Here is a 22,358-nt window from a genome sequence, read left to right as displayed (position 1 = left end):
TGGAGTCTTACCAGAGTGGGGGCAAAGAGGGAAGCTTGTCTCCATGTGATAAGTATTCATGGCAGTGGACTGAGCTGAGCTGTCCCTATGAGTATGGGATGGGGACAGGACTAAAATGGCAGCCCCTGCCTGGTAGCCCGTCTCATACAGCTGATAAAAACCAAGTGGTGTTCTGAGGGTGGGGATACACCCACACCCAGTAATTAGAAATACATCTGTGGCGGACTGGAAAGTTATTTTTGCTACATAAAAGGCTAGGAGGAGAGGACATGGCCCTCTCCAGACTGGATCACTGCTTGGCTCCCCTGCCAGGACAGCTCATTTATTTGGATTGGCAGCAACTCACTAAGCCACACGTCTGCCAGGTTCACCATGTTGTAAGGAGCTGCTGATGTCAGGAGGAGCTCTTGGATGCAGGACAGCCCTGCAGATGTTGTCCAGGTGGTTCTGCTCTCCACAAGCGTCTAGGAATGGCCAAGCCGCATAACAATTTTACGACTATTATTTTTCTTTTGAAACACGGCTGGAATTGCCATTGCAGGAGCAAAGCATGAGGTGTGGGGGTGTTTTCTTCACATCTGAGGTCAGCGTTGACTTCTCAAGACCTGCTGAAAGAAGAACCAGAAGCAGACTGTGTCTTCTGGTCAGGTAAATCTTACCATTACCTGGTCTTTACTGGGAGTTACTAGTGAAAGGAAGTGCTCCTTGTGAGCTTTGGAGCCACTTACGTTGTTCGTTCACTTCGCCATCTAATAAAGAGAGAAACCTCCACTGAGTTGCCTTAATGTTTATTTTACTTAAAGAATCAGAAACACAGTCATTGTAGTTCATTTGTACTTATATCCGCCAACATTTCCTAAATCACGTTAACATTCATGTATAACAAAAACATTTTCTGAGCTGTGCAAAGTTCAAAGGGATTGTTCAATTACTCGAACACACTTCTAAAACAGCAAACCTGGCGTTTTACGAACTGAGGCTGCCAGAGGGATTCTTCTCTTTGTTCCCCTGTTGTAGGAGATGCAGATCTCTTTCCCCTTTCCCTTGTATAACAGGTGGAAGTGAGACCACAGCACACATCAAGCCTCTCTCAGTCCAGGGCTTTCCAAGTGGCTCTGGGTCACTTTTCTGTATCACCGATCTGTGTTGTGTTCTGCACTTGTGCTCCTTGCATGGGAGTGATTTGTCCAAGAAGATTACTCAGTAACCCAAAGTGTGAGGATATGCAGTAAATAGGGGCCAGAAACAGCTGTTATCAAACCAAATCCCCCCGCAAATACTTTTCTTTGCAGGAGGTATGACCGCAAGGGTTGTTGCCCATTAGAAAAACAACATCTCCCTTGCAAAACATAATTTAAACGCTGATTTCATGACACAACATCTGCGTGTTTTCCTTTATCTTCTCACATATCAACTTTTGTCCTGTTAAGCATTTAAAGGTGGAAATCTGGACCCATTTTAGATCTGGCTAAACACAACAGGCAGCAACCAAGCCGTCATCCTGTTTCATTTTTCTGCATGTAGTAAATACACCCATGGAACAGAATTTTAAGAGAACATTAACCACTGTAAGCTGTCAGAAAAATCTCCTTGTGTCTGGCAGAGCTAACCCAGAATTTTCATTAGAATCGATAAGACTCGTTCTGACATTTTTGATTTGCTAACTGTGCAGTCCTGTTTGAGGTGCAGTGATACCAGTTCTGATTTGGACCAAACAGATGGACAGATATGGCTCTATTCTCAAAGAAGTCTTTCCAGAAGACATTTCTTCAATCTCCTATTGGTTTAAAAAGGCAATTTCCTCTCAACAGTAACTAAACTTTTACTGGCTGACTCATTACAAACTGGAATACGAACAAATGCAGCAATGTTAAATATAAAAAGAAACACCCTGAAAATAATGCCTCCCTGTTTGAAGGTGCTATACTTGGCCATGGACTGTATTTCTGGGATCTGTTTGTTATGTGTGACAGCGAGAAGAAATTTATTTTTGCAGAGAACAAAGTCACAGAACTGAACTTAAATTGGAATGTTCATGGATATGGTTTTTGATATGTACTAGAAGACATGGCTTGAACGAAAACAAAACTTACACCTTCACATATGAATTACTGTCAACGCAGTAACGATGCTCACCCACTGGGCCTCTTCCTTTTAATAAGATCATCTCCAGGTTACAGTGCCTCCAACATGCTCCTAAATGACCACCACATGTTGGCTCTGGCCAACGGCCAAGGTACAGATACAGTTAAGAAAATTCTTTCATCACGTTTCATTCAGCAAGAGCTGAGCTCTTTTTAAGTACTCTCACAATTGCATTATTGAACTTTTATCATTTTGCTTTGTAGGAATAACCAGCTGAACTCGCTTTACACTTATTGCACCTTTAAGTCCCTGGTAGATGGAAGCTTATATTGCCTGATAAGGTTTGTATTGTAGCTTGACCATTATAAGAAATTGAACAGTCTCCAAAACTGTACATTTCTACAGTAAGAAATCACATTTCGATAATGCTAATTACAGCCGCCACAGATCAGCTCTCATCTCCATAATGCAACAACAGAGGAAAATGCCACGGTTCCTGCACAAGCTAGAACCTGCAGTGTTCTTCTTATTGCCATGAAAAAGTCAATTAAAATGACTCCTCTAGGAATTACCTCCAATTCTGGAGTCACTATCACTCTCCAGACAGAACGCTGTGTTTCAGCGTGGGTCTTCAGATACTACAAATACACAGGAGAGAGCGCACGTGCGCACGGGCACGCTGCTCCCAGGATATTTATCAGTGACCAAGCAGCTTTTTCTCTTTTCCTCTATGAAGCATGAACAGTCTGATCTCGATCTTCAGGTACGCTTCTAATTTCGTATGCTGAATGCAAGTCTTGTTGCAGCCTCTCTGTTTAACCAAACCGAATCTTTAACAGTTAAAAAAAATAGCACCAGATGTATGAAAAAGAGGAAATGTCTGATCTAATAGGAATATATATAAAGTATAACAATTCTTACAGTAAAAAGGTACGTCATACAAAAAAGCAATGGGAAGTGATACTGAAGGACAAAAATCCATGCTGGATATAATAAGGGCAGAAGACAGGCAAAAGGAATTCCGCTGGAATAACCACAGTTTTGATGGCGGAGCTGTGCTTCCTCCAAGATCCGCCCGGCGGTAGCACCGGGACACAGCGTGTGACGGGGACTCTGAGCACTGACACACCTACTGACAAACTCACGCAGCATATCTCTGAGGTATATAGAAAGCATGACGTTAACGTTTTGGGCTCCTCGCTCTCTCTTGCATGACGACACGTGATTTTTAGCCGGGGTTTTCTCCACCCTCCCCACCCTCTTTTTCCCTCAGGAAAACAAAATCCCAGTTTAAGAGCTTCCTAGCACACCTCCGTGAACTCTCAAATCCATCTTGCATAGGCCAGTAATAAGAACACTGCAGCTCTGACAAATAAGTTACAGCAATATAACAACTTTCCTCTTAATCTTTTTTTTTTTTAAAGATATTTTCTCTATAATTTACACAAAGGGTTAACAGCCGGAGTTTAGGCTACGTACAGTCCGTGTGGGCGTCCTTTCAGTCCGTGATTCCAGGTGGAAGGCACTACTTCAACATACCACCGTATGCACCGCGCGATTCCAGAAGCACAGTGGAGTGCTGTGTCTCCGAAGATGTGGACTGAAGGGCCTGGGGGAGTCTTTGGAAATAAAAATGGCAGTGGTTATCAGTCCAGTTTCCCTTTGCGGTCTCTTCTTGTGCTATGCAGTTTCCCCTGAAAGCTCCTCCAGTCCAGAGAGCGGCGATCCGTCCTCAGAAGCTCTCCACAAAGCTCCCGGGGAAGAGTCCCGTCCTGCCATTCCTCTGTAGCGTCCCTTTGTACCAGCCGTCCTCCCGCTTCTTGTGCACGAACACAATGTCACCCTCCTTCAGTTCGATCTCGGCCTCGCTCTGCGGCGGGTAGGGGACCACTACGCGGTACCTTCAGAAACAGAAGGGCAAAGATCTCGTCAGGCACACATCCACTCATTCAGCTGCCTGAAGCCCAACCAGGGCTGACCTGGTCCAGGAGTGTGTCTGTGCAGGCTCAGTTCCTCAGGCCAACGACCTCAGGGGCTCACCCAGGACAAACTTCCTTTGGATTTAAGGAAGACCGCTGTGGTTTGAGTCAGAGACATTACCTCGCTTCTCTCTTTCCCTCACTTGCTTTGAATCAGAAATTTTGAGGAAAAATGCGTTTGGAAACATCAGTAAGTTGGGCTTTTGCAAAGCAGTTGCATCTGACACTGCTACATTTTCTACCAAAGCTCAGTACCATGGGCGGCTTTCAGGCCAGCTTGACTGGCAGCTGTGCTTGGGACATGCTATAAAGCTGGACTGTGACAGCAGGATGTGTTGTCAGATGCCTAGAGGGACAGCCTTGCACACTGCTGCATCCATGCCATCCCAAATTGGAACTGGCAGTGCTCTGGCCAGCTGCCCTCGATATCAGCAGAAACTAACTAAAGCACTTCACAATTTTCTTCTTACCACGTGTCTTGGGAATGCACTTTAGGTCCCTCAGACCTGGAAGGGAAACTAAGTTGGAAAGATAAGAAATTACTTTCAAAACACTCTCTATGCCAAGAGGGAGCCCTTACCCTGAGCCACCTGCAGGGTTCTCTGAGAACTGGGCTTTCATGTGTCACTCCGTTTACTCCATTGCAATGAAGCAGTGATGGTCCCCATATAGCTGTTCTGCTCTCAGCCTCATCATCCTGGGAACACAGACCGAGCCCTTTCACATCAGTGCATTGGTGTGCAGGGCTGGGAACGTATTTCTGCTGTAATTTCTTCCTCAGAGCACATACATTCACTGTTCTCTGGCATCTGATTAACAGTCAATAACTGTCTTGCTAGTTGCAAAGTAATTAATATGGTAAGATAGTTAAAAGATGACAATTGATTATCTAAAGCCCATCTCCTGAGGATTCATATTTCCACAACCACTGGATGGTTTCTGATCCCTCAGTCACTTTTTTAACAGGCAAGTATTTATTTAAAATAACACCCTGTCATTTAGGACTGATTTCAACACGCACTGAAGAATCTGGAGCTCTCCCTGAAGCCATTCCTTTGGGGGAAGTTCTTTACAGTGAAAGTGGTGAGGTGCTGGCATAGGCTGCCTAGAGAGTCTATGGATGCCCCATTGCTGGAGGTGTTCAAGACCAGGCTGGATGAAGCCCTGGGCAGCCTGGTCTGGTACCACACCTGGAAGTTGGTGGCCCTGTCTGTGGCAGGGGATTGGACCTTGATTATCCTTGGGCTCCCTTCCAATCCATGCCATTCTATGATTCTATGATTCCTGTGAGATAGTACCAAAGCAGGGAGCTCTTGAGAAGTAGCTGCTGATTTTCTTTGCAGACACTGCTTGGGTACATAGTAATTATTGGGTACATAATAATTAATTCTGAAATTAGGGACCCTATTTAGTTTTGATGTGACAGTGAAAATGCCAGATTTGGCTATGTGTTTGGACACCTTCCATTTGGAGTGGAGATTCTGCTCTAAAACCTGACTACAGCCTTGTTAACTTTACATGGCAACAAAGTCATGTAAAAAATAGTGTTCAAGCATCATCAAAAATCTGTTGGTCATCTCGGTCCCTTGGTCAATAAATCTAGTTGTCACTGCCTTTCTCTGTGGAAAGCAAATAGCAGAGGTTGAAAAGTGTGCTTCTGGCTGGCTGCGGGAAAATGGTCTATCACGCATATCATCTGTAGAATTGCTACACTTATATTATGAGGCTTTGCCAATTACAACCATTATGCAAATGAATGCACACATTATTTCAAACACTCTGCTGCAGTGTTGATTAATTAAATTATCAGAGTGGAACAATTTTAGCTAAGATGATGCCAAGTTTCAGATCTCCCGACTCTATGTACGATCACAGTGCACTCGAACTGTGCTCCAGGATCCCAAAAGGCTTTGAGGAAGAGGAGGGATGGACCCAGACAGCAGTCGAGTGGTGCAGAGGCAGCCCCAGGCCATTTTGGCAGATCAGTTAAAAAATATAGAAGAAGGTTTTGTCTGGTGTAGGGTCACCCCAAGAACCGAGTTGGGACTGCCAACACCTCATATCTGAAGTACACACAGCCCTCCTTTTAAAGGCAGGGTACACCTTAGGAGCACGGAGCTGCTACTCCCTAAATGGCTCACATGAGGAGGGAGGTGACCACGCTCAGTAAGAATGTGCCCATCTTCATTAAAGGGATTCTCAGAGCATTTCCTTAGAGAGTTAAAGAAATAAATCTCAGCCACTGCCTCGCAAGATGAAGCACTTCTTCCCATTTAAGGAAACCCCAAGTGCTGTGGTTTAAATTCAATTAACTACGGTACTTCATGGGATAACACTGAAGTGTTTTTGATAGAGTAACGAAATCTTAGATATAAAAGACCTTGCAAATCAGTTAAGAAATCCTCTGTGAAGGACCAAAAAGATGCTTGCATTTTTTTCCCTTGTGAGGTTTTAGAAGCAGTACCAGGCAGAGCCAGAACAATCAAGGTTGCAGCGAGCAGAAAAATGATCACACGGCCTGGCTGCCAGCAAGGGGCTCGCGGGCACCAGGCACCATAAATCGCTCCTGTCAGAGCCTGTGCTGCCACTCCAAGACCTCCAGGTGGCATTTCAGCCTCGATTTTTTCCCCCAGAACTTCACTGCAAATATATGTTGGTCGTATTTTTTTGGCAGAAGAGATCTTTTCCCTTCCCTCGCTCCCAAAAAGGCAGTCCAACGTTCTTCTTCCATTTATATCTCTGCTCTTTATTTCCCTTTTTGTCCCCTAGTCTTTGAGAAGCTATGATAACATTGCATGTTTTCTTACCCCAAACTGCCTCCTGACATTTTAGACGAATCTCAGAAACACCTCTGTTTTATCCATGTCACATTACATCTCTGAATTATGAACTTTTACAAATGCTATGTAGCTGGGCTGATTACAAGTGAGGCGAGCGCCTTTGCCTGTTGTTACTGATATTGGGTATTTTCTCTTGCAAACTGCATCTTCAGGCAGTTGTTCCTTTGCCCAGCCTTCTAAGAAAGCCCCAATCTATGGCCCTACTGGTCAGTCAACAGTGGTGTTCCTTCAGAAATTCACTTGCTCTTGGTAAAGTTCAAAATGCCCCCAGATGGCACATGTTTAGTAGAGGATCAGAGGGCAATGAAGTTAAAACCTCTGCTGGCTGATGCGCCAATCTGTATTAGCTCTGTGGGACATCAGCAGTTCCATTTCCCAGCAATGGGCTTCTTTCCTATTTTAGTTCCAGGGCACAGATTCTATGTTGACTTTGTATCCCTGGATTGGGCACTTCAAACTCAGAGGGGATGATACGGTTTGGGCAGGGTCCTCAGTGTCCAAGAGAAAACACGTAAGGGGAGGCTGGGAGCAGTACCAGCATGGATGGGTAACTGGTTTGCCTGAGCTCTGGTGAATGGGGAAAGGTGAGGGAGGGGATCAGAGAGCTGAGTAAGAAATGAAACCCATAGCTGTGTCCTTACAGTGCTTCTCCTTGCAGTCAGCTGTCCCGTCCAGCTCTCCCTTCACTATCAGTGCTGACGTGTGCAAGGTGCAGCTAAAATTCTTGACCTCTGATATATATTACATGATGGAGGTTCTGCTCTTGTTGCCTTTAAAAAAGCAAGAGTGACTCAAGATGTCAGACATGTAGATGCATAAAGACACCTTAAAAGAGCAGGAACATTTCACAACCACACATCTGAGAGGAAGAAATAAGAGACTAAGATTGTCCATGACTTCATGTTGCTTGCTTTCAATTGAGCCTTCCATTACGTGATCATGTATTACTTTTCCCACAGGATGCCTGCCTCATTTAGTGCACACATGTCCCGCTCTGGATGCAAGTCAAGGTTCTGACATGGGAGAGATACGAGCTTGCTGAAGCTACCTCATCTTCTGCAGAGGCTGGGAGATGTCTGGTGAGTGACCCTAGAGAAATTGGCTGAGAAGCACAGGTGTGAGGCATGTGGATTGTCTGACTGCTCCAGCTGCAAGGCCTCATGCCACACTTTCCACAGAGTAAGCCTCATCTCATGCACTTCAGCTGCGTAGGAGTCAGTTGCCTTCTCTAAGTTGCTCATGCAGGCTGTCATTGTGAACAGACAAGCATGGAATGGGTCTGATCAGAACTCACCAGTAATTAAAAGCTGAGGAAAAGAAACAAAATAGTGAATGCCTTCTCCCTGAGTAAATATGTATGTCCACTAGACTGATAGAGCCACGGTGGCTGCAAAAATAGAGGTGCAACAAGGCAAATGAGGCCTGCAAAGCTAATCTCCAATCTGGACCTATTTACAGTGCTTGAGTTCGAAAGCTTTATTCCAAGTTTCTGCTTGTAAAAATATTGCACTGAGGATAGGTTTCAGGAGTCCAGTGCTGTGAATCCAACAGATACCTTGTGGGTTGGGATCTGACATCTGTTTTGTGAGGGGATAGCTTATCGGTGACAACTGAGTATCCAGCCCAGATAACCACTGCTCCTGCTTATCATTGGAGCTCTATTTCTCCATCCTTTCACTGACCCATTGCAGAGACCTGCAAAGCACCTCTGCAAACTACAAGCCAGAACCCGTTCCACTGCTCTGTTTTACAGTGTCTGAACCAGCAGACTCAGAAGAACAAACCTCAGCTGGATCCTTCACCCTCTGCTGAAAGCATTGCGGGATTCAATTTCCGAGATGGCTGACCCCAGTTTCTCAACCTTGAGGCAAGCACCCAAGACAGAGGAGCACTTAACCGTGTGCATACATGTCACTGCTCAGTCAGAACATACTCCTAGGGTCATTTCTTTGGTATCACTTTCCAGGAAAGAAAAAAGCCCTTCCTTTGCTTTCCCTTTTGGCAAAGAAGATATACGTGCATGACAAAATTGAAGTCAATGAGCGTTAAGCACATGCTTGAGTGCTTCCTTGAATGGGGAGCTCAATTTCTAATGTGGCAGTGATTTGTAGAAGGGATAGATGGAAACGAGGAGGGGTCTATTTTAAAGGTCACACTCACTGCTCCTATCTAATTCTGCAGTGCTGCTGTGGTTACCACTTGTCCAAAGGCTCCCTGAAAACCATATAAATGCCAGGCAGCTATGCCAGTCGTGACAGTAAGTCTGGATACAACCGCTTTATCAGACTATAACATGGCAGAATTAGTGCCAGTTACCATAAAAGAGTCAACAACGCGTGACATGTTTTACTCAGGTTTGCATCTGGGAACGGTGCCAGTCAGCGAGGGGAACATGACTCACACACATACACTCAGCTCTCCCATTTTGCCTTAACGTACAGTCATATTTTCTTGAAGGGGGTGGCAAGGCAAATGTTGTGCTTTGGTGCTGCTAGGCAGGCGGCATACCCCTCTTCCACGTGAGCCACCGGTGTCAGGGGGATGGGAGTGAGTCTGTAGCTGCCTGATGGCATCCCTGCATGGGATCGGCTGTACCAGTCCAGTTTCTTGCACAAGCAGCTGCTGGATGGAGCAGCTGCTGGCAAAGAGTGTGTGGGGCACATGCAGCATGACGGGGTACTCACTTGACAGTCAGTCACTGAAACGCAAAGTGACAAGGACACCACCTGGGAAATTTCTCCGCTCCGCTGCTCATACTGTGGTATGAGCTTTACAACAGGGAACAGCAGAAGGAAAGTGGTTTTAAAAATGTATCGTGAGAAGCTACACACAGAAGGCAGAGATGGGCACTAACCATCCCAGCAAGCCAGTTAAAGGTCAAAGGTAAATGACAGGGGAGGTAGGACCATTTTCCTGTCCGACGCAGCCACCCACAGCCAGGTTTTGAAATATCAAATGGAGTAAGATACAGTATTGCTTTCCTTGCTTTCTCCATGTACAAAAAATGAAAAGAATAAAAATTAACAGCATTTCTATGATGGTAAAGCTCAGTTCACCTTCCTTTCTGACAGGCTGAACTCCCATGAAGGCTGTGCTTTCAGGCAGCAGGACAGGCTTGCTTAAAGCTGCAAGCAATTAGGGCTTTGTAACGCACCTCCTGTGTGATATGGCCTGTGTCTGCTTGGTTTCCATCAGTAGCCTGGACATGGCAAGGGCCAGAGATGCAAGCCAACCCCTTTGTAAGAAGTAGCGGTGCTCTGCTGCCTGTGTGAGCCTCATTTTGAATGCTGTAAATATTAAGGAATGTGCTACTTCTTCCAACCTTCCAGTGTTCTGTCTCTGTGTGCACAGATGGGCGTTGGGAGATAGAAAGCCAAGTACAGCTAAGTGCACTGAAATGCTCTGCAGCTTTTTAAAATTTCAGCCAGCATCTGAATCTGTTTATCTAACCTTTTTTCTTTTTTCTCCCCTTCCCTCCCTTTTCTTTCTCAGAGAATTGCTCCTACTGTGCAGATGAAATGCACCAAAATGCAAACAAGCAAAATATGGAGCTGAGTGATGCTGAATGCAAGTTCCTCCACTGCCAGATGTGAAGAGAACAAGTGGTTTGAAAACTGTAATTTGTTTTTTTTAAATAATTCGGTACTTCTGAACAATTTGATGATTTAATGAGCACAGATGGATGTGGGATGAATTTCTAGGAGACAAGTGTTTAATGTATCTGCTCAGATTATTCCAGGACTAAGCATTATCCTTCCTAGTGCATGAAGGTAATTAATATTTCCCATTATGGCACGAAAAAGCCCGTATGATCAGTTAAGGAATGCAGATACACCAATGATATGGAAGTTAATTCATAAATCAATTAGAGAATCTTGCCTGCTGTGTATAATTAGGGTTACTTCAATTATAGCTTATTTTCAGATTTAAGACTCGAGAATCAAAATGCTTAAAATGAGAGGAAGTTCCTTACCACCGTATATTGCAGTTGGAAGTATTTGCACAGTTGTAGCAGTCTAAATCTATTCTCTCCTCATTCCAGCAAGGCTGAGAGTGTCCCTCTGGTTCTATTCTGTTTCACTGCAGCTGCTTAAAATTGTCATTAGTTGAATGTTTCACTGTCAGGACCCCCCTGAGGTGAAATGAGAAATGTGTAGGATATGGGACCAGCCCTGGCATATTAAACAATGTGTCCAGACTCTTCTACATCAAAGCTTGGAAAGCAGCACCTCAACAGCCAGCTCCAAGGCACACAGGGGAATGCTCTTACTGGTTTCTTTTCATGGCTATGTTTAACTAAAGGTGCAGCATTCCACTGATGTAGTTACACCGGTGCTAAATCTGGTTTGTATTGATTTAGCTTTTCTTATAGCGTTAATCTAAACTGATGTAGACCAAATTAAGTGTGCCTAAACAGGGATTGGTTTTTCACTCTTTTCACTAAATTGGTTTTTCATGGATTTTAAAGACAAGAGACTACTGTGATAGTCTACTCTCAGTGCCTTCATACAATGCTGAAGGACCTGTCTGCATTTATTTCTGCTTCCAGTGTAGTATCTGTGCTTAAAGTGCAGCATCTCTTTTAGACAGAACTCCCAATCCAGAATAAAAATATTCCCAAGCCTGTCCCTTCTGCAGTCTCTTACAGGTTGGTCCCAAGCCTGTTCCTTAACAGATGAGATCGAGCTCTTTGTATCGCTCCCCAAAAACACATAGCTTCAAATCTCCCAGTGTTCTTAGTTTGCCCTGCACCCACTCTGATTTGCCTCGAATTTGGCTCTCACGAAATATGCTGTTACTCTGTGTTCTTCTATGAAAGAGATGAATTAGCTCTGTACCAATGGGTCTGCCCTCTTCATCACCATCCTCCCACTCCAGTCCAGCAAATAGCAGAAACTTCATGTTGGACAGTGCAGGCCCATGGCCCAACTCATTCTTCTAGGGACTCCTGATCTAGAGTTATATTCAATGCCAAACAATGAATCAGTCTGCAACCTTCTTACTATCTGCTAGTCAGTTGTTTACAGTTTGCTAAGCATAGCACTCTGTGGTTCACATGCTAGATGCCTTAGAAAAGTTTGTTACAGTGTCACTGTCACCTTCCCAGCCAAATGCCAACTGTACCCTGTAAAATACCACGTAAGGTGTGGGCTGTCCCGTGGTAGCCCTTCCTATGCCCTGCATCACCTGCTTCATAACACTGACTAGATTCAGGGCCAGGCTGACTTGCCCTGTGCATTTCATTTGACTTCTTTCATACAGTCACATAAAAACAGTTTCTTTCACGTTTCTGCAGCTACGGTTCCAAAGTTGTCATGTGACAGCTCCATGAATTTATTAAAACACTGGGATCCCAAAGAGGTATTTGTCCACAGTATCTACTCTCTTTGGGCTGAGAAAGCATTGCTGTCCTCTCTACTTGAATGAGGGCTGTTGTGGCAAGGTGCTGCTCTCCAGAAACACGTTTTTAAATGAATGAAAAGTAAACCTGCACTATATGCCAGAAGATTTTCAATGGGCATAGGCACAGCCGCTCACAGTCAATCTGTGGAGCTGCAAAACTTGAACAACCCTTAAGCAAGTTAAATGTGCCGCCCTCCTCCAAATGCTCTCTGAGGATGCAGTGACCTCTGGAAATACACAGCTTACCTTTCCCGAGGCAAAGGCTTGGGCTCTGGCCGAATAGCTGCCATGGAAGAGAGGGACTGCCTGGCAGGAGAAGGGATGGAAAAATTCAAATCCAAGGAGCCTGTTTTCCTGTGCAGAGGCTCCAGCCCCATTGCTCCTTGCATTTCGCTCTCGATAGGGCATGAGCCTGCCCTGCCGTGGCTGGAGAGAGAGGAGAGCTCTGGTCCCACTGCCCCTTGGAGGACTCCTTCGATGGCTGCCTGCGGGTCGTGTGTGGGAGACACGGATGGTGGTGAGCGCGACTTCTTTTTTGTTGATGCTCCTGCTAGAAGCTTCAGCAGCCCACTCTTCTTCTCCTTCTGCAAAGCAACAAAAGGAAATGTGGGCAGTGAGCAGATATCCCTCGTCCCTCTGTTCTCCTTTTGGAAAATCTCACTGTGTGGCAGGAAACTTCCCCAGGCTGCCCCATGTAGGGGTAGATTCAGGTCGAACTGAGTATTTGGTAATAAACATCCTACAAAAATCCCTCCCCATCCAGAAGTGCTGGACTTATTCAGCAGAATAAGAAGCTATTATAGACAAACTCTATTTTCAAATCCACCCAAGCAGTGATCATGGGCCTCTTGAAAGAAATACTGCAGTTTGTGAGACAGCAAATGTACAAACTTCCCATGCAGAGGAGAAGGCAACCAGACTGTGGCTCTCTTTCTTCCAGGGACTCCTGTTCTCCAATAGAGAAACTCCCCCAAAGTAACACAGCAGGTGCTATGCTGAAAAAACACCAGTGGGATAGCAAGAGAACCGCTCATCATTGCTGCCTCATTTGCTGCTTGCCATTTTACTGCTTGATACAGACTTACTGCAGGGAGGAGGGAGGCATGAAACAGTGTTTTTATGCTTCTTTCCAGGCCCTGCTTCTCTCCTCATCCTACATCACACTGCTCCTACCCACATCTCCCTCCCAGAGGTAGGTCACCTCTCCTCGAGTGTTAAGGTGCAAGCGTTGCCTTATGGTTGAATACACAGACTGCAACGTTCACACTTGGCAATCACAACGTCAGTGCACGTGTAGTTTCAAAGTTCTGCTTTGGTTTCTGATGCAGAGTAAAGCAAACAAATTAAAAGCACTCTTTCAATTAATGTGGAAACAAAGCTCAGCCTCTTTTATTGAAGAAATGCAATGGACTTTGCATGTTTTATAACAGTGTGAGAAATTCTGCTATGCGTCCATCTTAAGCACGCACAAATATAGGGAGCGAAAAACGAGCCCAGCAAACACAGTACTGATGGAACAGAATGATCTCTCTATCTTTGAGTAGGAAAGCTCTTTGGAAATACAAGCCAGCAATTCATTTGTTTGTAGACAAAATGTCCCATGCGAGGTTTAAAACAATGTTCATTTATGTGCTGAGTGCTGAAGTCATTTCTCAAAGCAGCTTTAAAAAATAGGAGGACTACAGTGAAATAAATATAAGCTTCTAGAAGACGCTCAGAGTAGTAAATCTACTTGCAAATGTACTAAGAGAATGCAATGTCTCCGCTGCTGAAAGTTCTTGCTTGCACTCTTTACTGTCATGGACTCGTCAGAAAGCAGAAATACCTCAGATGTTAAGATCTGTACACGCAAAAGTAAAGCATGGTTGTTATTACCATATCCAGTGATTTTTGAAGAGTCTGAACTATGCTTCCAGGTGCCAGTCTCCTGGGACCCACTCCAACTATTAAGGCCTTTTGTCACTTACGGGTTACTTCATAGATTAAAGGACTCGTCCTGTCTAGCTGTTCACCCAGGCACAATCTGTGGGAGTGAAGGGAGGGCTGTATGGCATCAATGGGTCAAAGCCACCAACTTCATTTCCCTGGGTGTAGCAGAGAAGACCGAATGCCCCTGAGAAACATCTCCTCTCCCTGACCAGGAGGAAGAACTCTTCTGTGATTGATGGAACTCACTTGAAGAACCAGAAAACATTTCAGCATTTCTTTTCACTTTCTGATTAAGAAATATTGCTGCTGTCATCATTAAATCAAATGGTAAAGCTCTTCACAAAATTGAGAACCTCTTCTTTCCCCGTGGCTCGCTGAAACAATAGCTCGAATGATCCCAGCATACTGTGTCAATACGCATTTGAAGGTGTCTAAAGGTCAGTGACAGAACACAATAGCCATTGTGGGGCCCTGGAGAAATGGCTATTGTGCAGCAGTGAGCACTTTGAATCTCTTTAATTGGCAGCTTTGCACATGCAAAGTAACTACACGAATAAAGCCCTGTATAATGAACAATTAATATTCCTATGTGGTAGCAGCTTTTCTAATTTTTGCTTCTAATTTAAATACCTTGGGCAATTTTCATTTGAAAAACCTTGGATGACTTAGACATCCAAGGCACAGAAGCCAAAATCTTTGGAAAGAAGGAAATACACACATTCACAACCATCTGTGCATTAAGAAGCAGACGAGTCTGACAGTCAGCTAATTTTGTTTACAGGAACAGCTCCCACCCTACAAGGTTACTCCTGACATAAATTTCTGCACTGAAGCTGCTGTCCCTCAGACAGCAGAGAGCTATAATGAACTGACTGAGGTACCCCTTGTTCTACTTTAACAAAAGGGAAAAATAAAGAATTGATTTTTAGGCTCCTTGTAGTGAACTGTGCATCTTACTCAACTTTTGAGTCGTAGATCTGTGACCTTTAAAGAGCTGAGATGTTGCACTTCATTTGCTAAGCCAAGTCAAAAGACCCAACAGTCCCCTTATGGCCTTGGGGGAGATATTTGGAGGTGAACACATACAGAACGCCTTGGGTGCCTGGAGTGTAGACATTGCATCCAGCTCTCCCTCCCTTTGAGTCTGCCAGATGTTCCCAGCCTCTTCTGGTACTGCAGTGCCAGACTCTCTGCTGATGCTGCTCAGAGCAAACCAAAGACTGCTGGGAGCTGATGATTTGCTGTGATGTCTCTCATGAGAAACACATTGGTTTTGAACTTTCTACAATCAGTAGTTCAACCCAAAAACCCATCAGGACTCCTCTCATCTGTAAACGGTCCTAGGTTAAGACTCCTTGTGCTGTGGGAATTCATTAGTGCTCCAGTGCTGCATAGTCACACATTTCTTTGAGAGCAACCAGTCGTTTTCCATGGCTTTAGCAGCCAAAAAAAAAAGGGAATTTGGAGCCGAATGTTAAAATGGAATCCTAGTAATGATTTATTCCAAGTGTCCAAGTATTATGAATTCATTTAATATTTAGTATAATAGCAACCATCCTTCATAAGAAATTAATTTAATATTTATATGGCTGTCCAAGACAGTCCATTCTGCAGCAGTTTCACTGTAAATCAACTAAGCACTAATGGGCTGTACAGAAATGCTCACCGATTGGTTTCAGACGCCGCGGATTCTGAAAAGAGAGAAGTTTACAGAGGACGTTTCTGATGATTGTAAGGAATTACGTTTTTGAACAACAAAAAAGATGCTTTCCCTTTTCCTTTCATGGGCTGCTGTTCTATTGCTTTCTAGGAAATCTGTAATCTACCGAAGCAGCTGTGTAATTATTGAGTTTTCTTTGTCTGGTAGCTACGTTTCCAATTGACTGCAAACTGTGTTTGACGTCCCTGCCTCCTGAACCCACCAAGGTCAGACCTTTGCATCTCTGTTGATGGATGGGTTCACAGTCCTAACGGCACTTCTCCCATCTCCTGGCTACTGCCCACATGTCCAACTGAATTTAAATCATCACCTTTGTGTTGTGCAGGTTTTATTCTACGAGGTTCACAGTCAAAACTTCCAAGCCATTAATTCTGTAAGGATCAATACCTTCTTTAAAAAAAAGAGAAAGAATGAAATGAATCCCAGGCTGTTTCTAGTTAAGAAAAAGAAAAAAAAAGGACTATGAACACAGTATATATAGGTCAGAATTTCTTACTTCCCTGACAAAGTCTAAGCTCAAGACTCTGTTCCTATGGTGTAGCATGAAGGAATCTCAGAGGCAATCAGTCTCTGGCAACACACGAAGGGATAGGCAACACTTCTGTGACCCTGAAGCATATATTTGGGAAGCCATCACTAAGACAGGTGCAAGTTCCCCTTGATATTTTGCTGTGGGAACATTTTGAAAAGTGAATACAGTCTGAGCTTAAGAAACCATGAAAGACTAGATCAAAATTAAAGTCTCAGATATGTAAATGTTGAAATATTTTGCTTCACAGTAATTGGGGATGATTTTTCCCCTCATTAATAACCCCACTTGAAGATAATAACCAGCTCTTCTTTCAGCTTCAGAGATGAGATGAGCACAGAATGCAGCTACTTCGTTGATGACTGAGTGATAACAGAGCCCTGTATCTGCAAAGTAATAATCATGCTGTAATCCAAACACCAATTATACATACTGGTTTTATTAATACAGATATTTTCTTTCTTCTTCTTTTTTTTTTTCCCAAACCACACTAATAAACAGAAAATTCTGTTTTAGGTGTTTTTTTTTTCCATCAGCAGCTCCTAATACTCCATTTCATACCTATCTAGGCTTATTAAATGAATTAGGAGACCTTACTGCAGCTGATAGAAAATCTGGTTCCAGCCATTGAAAAGAGGCAATTTCTCATGCAACATCAGCTACATCAAGAGATAACAGAGCCAGAGGGACAAAAAAGGTTTCATTTAAAAATAAAGAAAAAAGAAACAAAACTGCTTAAATGTTGCCCTGAGCACTGAAGAACAAATGAGGAACTCACCAATCAGTCAGTACCCCCCAACCACCACTTTCATTGCTTGTTTAACTTGGCCAGTACTCATTCCAGTAAATTTAAGTTAGTGTTGGGAGAGTAGTATGTTTTTACTCTGAGTCTAACTTGGTTACTGGTGATTGATGCTTGGATTAAAAGCGTAGGGAGTACTTTGAACTATGAAGTTTAAGGAGAAAGCTATTTGGGTTTGTAAAGTCCATAAAATGATTTGAGATTTTGATAATGATTTAAAAACCAAACTGGCATCACCTCAAATGAAAACCTCGTGTTTATGAAGTCTTTGGATGTGGATTTACCATTTGTAGTTTGTCATCATTTCTGATGAGGCATAAGTGATACGCTGAACAAGACAACAGTAATTACTTCTAAGTAATTACTTTTAAGTAATTACTGTTCAGCAATTACTACACAAGCACTGCTGCTTTTAAGGACCAGTTTTGTAAAGTATATTATGTGGAAATTACGAGGACTCTTCTGAAAGTAATGCCTCCTGTTTTATTATGTTGGCCCATGACATCAGAGGCAGATGGTGGTGGTATGGCAGTAGAGGCTGAACCTTCCCACCAATATTATGTAACACTTTGTTGCTGTGTGGCAGATGGAAGCAGAGGTGCACTCTGACACAATGGCATCTGACATGGAAGTGCAGATGAAGCAAACGTGCGTTACTGAATTCCTCCATGCAGAGAAAATGGCACCCACTGACATTCGTCAACTCTTGCTGAACGTTTATGGAAACCAAATGGTGGATGTCAGCACAGTGAAAATTGGACTGCATGGGCAACATTTTCCTAGCAGTGAAATTATCACAGCAGCTGTGAAGCAGTGGGTTACTTCCACTGGTGCAGATTTTTAAAAGCGTGGCATGCAGGCTCTTGTTCAACACTGGCAAAGAGGCATAGCTACTACTAGTGACTATGTTGAAAAATAGTGTTTTGTAGCTGAGAATGTGCTCTACTAAATAGTGTTATTGTGCTCTTTGTATCTGTTGTAGTTTCCACAGAAATAAATAGCAGGCATTACTTTCACGGCAATCTATGTGCTCGTAAAATATATAGTTTTTAATGGAGACAACTAACTCTGGCCATAAGTCTATTATACTCTCAGTATATAAACACGCTAAGGAACAAAAGGAATTCATAATATAATTAGTTTTTAAATTCCAGCAATTCTAGTAACATATGTACATTTGCATACGCACAATTATATTAGACTTATGGTCATTGACTTGTAAAATAACTAACTAGTATTAAAGTCATTAATCACAGAATCACAGAATTGTTGGGGTTGGAGGGGTTCTCTGGAGATCATCAAGTCCAACCTTCTGTGCTAAAGCACATTCCCTACAGCAGCTTGCAGATGAAAGCATCCAGGTGGGCTTTGAATATCTCCAAAGAAGCAGACTTCACAACCTCTCTGGGCAGCCTGTTCCAGTGCTCTTCACCTTCACATTAAATAAGTTTTTCCTCGTATGAAACTTCCTGTATTTCAATTTGTGCCCATTGCCCCTTGTTCTGGCACTGGGCACCACTGAAAAGAGCCTGGTCCCATCCACTTGACTCCTGCCCTGTAGATATTTTTAAGTTTTGATAAGTAAGGCCTCACAGGGCATTTTATATGTTTCAAAAACCAAACTGCAAAAATAAGTTCAGATCAGTACAGAAAAGCACACAGGCACTTAATCATGTGCTTTTGTTGAACTGAGGTGGATGCAAGGCTCTACAGAGTACTAAAAGAGATACAGGGGGAATCTAAAAATATATTCGAATATTCAAGCTGTATGGAATGTTAGATCTTTTAAACACTGGAGCAAAGGTAAAGACTAATCAGGGAGAAAAAAGCTGGAGTGGAAGCAGAGAGAGTCAGCTGTCAGTGGGCTTCCTGGGCTCTACTGCATTCTTAACAGGCAGAAGGCAGAAGGAAAAACTACCAGTTCTTTAAAACTATTTATGGTGAATGAGAGACAGCTCATTTGCTGAACTGATATTGCCTTTTTCTTCTGTGATTGATGGAGAGAGAAGCTGATGGATTGTTATTATTTCTTAATTTCATTGCTTTTCCTCATCTGTTACATAGGGAATAGTTGATGGTTATGAAAAGGGTGGAAAGTTTTAAGATATGCAACTTATTCCATGCCCTGATTACAGTTTGTGATTTTTTTTTAGTGGAAAACGCTGAGAGAGCACCAAGGGACTGAAAACTACTCAATAACTTGATAAAGTTACTCAAAATTGTGTGGTGATAAAGTGAAATATGATAACGCCAAGAAAGTGATGAAACTATGGTCCTAGCCAAGTCCATGGCAACATTTACACTTATTTACAAGCAGCCAGTATGTCTGGAAGTAACCGCAAACTCAGATGGATGTGTTTTAATCCTGAGTTTAGTCCATCTCTTCCCTTCAAGTATGAGCAACCTCTCTGGGAGCTCAAAACAAGGGAGTAGACGTGGTATTTTTGCACATATTTGGTATTCTTTTCTTTTTCCCACTCAACAGTCCAACACAACTATTAGTTCATGCTCAGTCTCACAAGGATTCCTCATCTTGTATTTCTAGAAGGAAAACCTAGCTCTTGAAGATGACTTGGGAACAGATTGGTTGTTTCTCACAATGCAGGAATTAGAAGAAGTGTAATGAGATTATCAGGCATATGGCTCAAACAAAAAAAAGAAAAAAAAGGAAACAGTTTTTCACACAACACATAATTAAGTACAGAATTACTGCAGACAGGATTGTGGAAGCCAAAAGTAAGATCAGGTTCAAAGGGGATTAGATAAATTAATGGAGAACAGATCTAGTAAAGGCTGTTAAAATAATGGTATGGATCCAATCTCTGCTTCAGAAAGTCTAAACAGGGAGATGAAACAGTTCTTGGAGCATGTACGGGTGCCCCCACCTTGCTACAAAGAGATCATAAAATCAGTGATGACGATTGCTACAATAAAGAAACAAAGCTATTTGGGCAAGAGCATAGGAAACAGGACAAAGCCAGGAACGAGCCCTTCCCTTACTGTCCCAGCTTTGGAAACTCAGCTATTTAGAAACTTCATCAGCTGCAGGTGACTGAGAGAGTGCAAAAAGCAGCCAGCAGGATGCAGTGTCAGCCAAGGAAGAGACACAAAAGGTTGGGAAGTGCAACCCCAGAGTACTTTCTGCAACTGCAGATTCCTCAGCTCCATCTCTGCTGAGCAACACAGCACAGACCAAGGGCTGCAGAGCTCACCCTGCACCAAGAAGCCACCAGAGTACTGGCAATGGGGCTGATGGTGCCCTAGTGCTTCCAGGAGCACACCTTGCTTCCTAATCTGGGGTCACACTGCCATTGTGCATACCAAGGGCTTGCCTGGAGTCAGCATGGAGGTCTCCTACATGATGCCAGACCAAGATTTGGTCTTGAAGATCTACCCTAAACTGAAGCCCAGCAAATTACAAATCTTTTAAATTTTATTTTAATGTATAAACCATGAATGAACGATTTAGGACACTCTGGAAGACTAACTGTAGTTTCTAGAGAAATGGACAGATGGACAGAGTACGAGCACCTTTCTGAAAAATCAGGCTCATTTATTCACACTAGAGGAAAATCTATCACAGCTTCACTGACAACACAAGATTCTGAAATGAGAAAAAATGTACAAACACAGTAAATAGTAGACTGCATAGAATTAGTATTTTTAAATGTGATGATTTAGACTGACAGGTTAGTTTGCTGCTTCTTGTCTCCTGTAAGGAAATGAGAAAGATTTATTGGTCTTGGGGAGGACCAGGAGCAACACTCACATTTTGCAGAAAGCCAGAGGAAGCTCACTCACCAAACACTTGAATGAAAGAGAACCAGTGACAGAATTCAGGATGTGCTTTGACATACTCCAATCTTACACATACTTAGCTCTGGCTCTCCTCATTTACAAAGAATGGATTTCATTTCAGAAACAAGCAGTTAAGATCACACGCTCTTGCTCTGTAATCTTATTAAATAAGAGACAAGTGAGATTTGTATTTTTATGGAAAGCAGAAACATGTGGGTAAATGGTTTGGATTAGTGGAGGTCATCTTGTCCCTTGTCACTGATGAGTCTATTCCCACTTGGTTGACATTGTTGCAGCAGCTGTGCCACCTCAGGCTGTAATTTCAGCACTTCCAACAAGCTAAATAGTTTTGGGGTGGTTGGCACTCAGAGGGAAGATTGCTTGTGGAAAATTCAGGCATCACAGCAGGTATATTTTTCTCTCAAAATCAATTCCCCACAGAAGGGAAAAAGGGATGCCTGTGGACAATAAAAAATTGGCAGGATTTGTGTGTACCGGACACTGAAGTACATTACAGTGAAATAATTCCTACAAACAATTCACCAGTTCATAAAAGATGCATTTATCTAGAGATTGAAGAGACAGCTGAGACTGACAGAACTTATCACAGCCACATGGAATCTGGCCCAGAGGCTACAAATGCAGAAGCTCCTATTGCTTGGGCAACGTATTTCTGAAAATTAGTGCTAGGCTTTGCAATGTTTGGGTGAGGGGTAGGAAGAAGAGGCCCCTGATGGCTCCCAGGTGATCTGACACTGTAGAAGGGATTTTGGACACAATCAAAGCCGTGAACATGAACATTTCTCTCTCTTGAAAATTTGCCCTCCAGTTTTGGCAGCTCCCACAGCATCAAACTGGAGCATCCAAAAAGCACTATTCTTAGTGCATTTCATACACTTGCCTCTGCTTCCTCCTGCCCTCTTGAACATCCTTTAAGTGAATGCCCTTTAAAAAATGAAGACAGAAACCTAGAATCATTTTAAAGGATTAAAAAGCAGCTGTCAATGTCAGAAGGATGCCCAGGCATGTAAACGACAATTTCTTTGATGAAGCAACCAAGGCACCGTAGCTTTCCAAATGTCACAACACTTGGGTTGTAATTACTGCTAAAGCTCTTATAGTAAAAAGCTTGCTAGAAGCTGCTTAAGACCAGGCAGAACTTGTTATAGCAGCATCCTCTCTTCGGCAACAATCAGGTTTCACCTTTCTTCTCAGTTTTGCCTTTTTGCTACTTAGAAAATAAAAATGGAACCATCAAAGACAATTTGCTAAA

General features: G+C 43.2%; 1 protein-coding gene and 1 long non-coding RNA gene across 3 annotated transcripts in view; one reads left to right on the top strand and one right to left on the bottom strand.

The window, feature by feature from the left end:
• Nucleotides 1-772: 772 nt before the first annotated feature.
• Nucleotides 773-22,358, bottom strand: part of SH3RF3 (SH3 domain containing ring finger 3) — an 87,032-nt gene continuing 65,446 nt past the window's right edge. Inside the window, exons 8-9 of the mRNA XM_031557667.1 lie at nt 12,554-12,891; nt 773-3,986 (exon numbers count right to left, since the gene is read on the bottom strand). Coding sequence (XP_031413527.1) covers nt 3,818-3,986; nt 12,554-12,891 — 507 coding nt within the window. The 3' untranslated portion in view covers nt 773-3,817. The remainder of the gene's footprint in view (nt 3,987-12,553; nt 12,892-22,358) is intronic.
• Nucleotides 7,001-10,484, top strand: LOC109371119. Of its 2 annotated transcripts, none has more exons than XR_002121817.2 (3): nt 7,001-7,415; nt 7,864-7,983; nt 10,397-10,484. It is a non-coding gene; the product is annotated as an uncharacterized LOC109371119 (long non-coding RNA). The 2 variants fall into 2 exon arrangements; XR_002121814.2 differs by lacking the exon at nt 10,397-10,484 and adding an exon at nt 8,658-8,996.

The sequence above is a fragment of the Meleagris gallopavo genome, chromosome 1, assembly GCF_000146605.3.
Source record: "Meleagris gallopavo isolate NT-WF06-2002-E0010 breed Aviagen turkey brand Nicholas breeding stock chromosome 1, Turkey_5.1, whole genome shotgun sequence".
Classification (NCBI taxonomy): Eukaryota; Metazoa; Chordata; class Aves; order Galliformes; family Phasianidae; genus Meleagris; species Meleagris gallopavo.
Note: the sequence above shows the minus strand (reverse complement) of the source record. Positions and strands in the feature narration are given on the sequence as shown.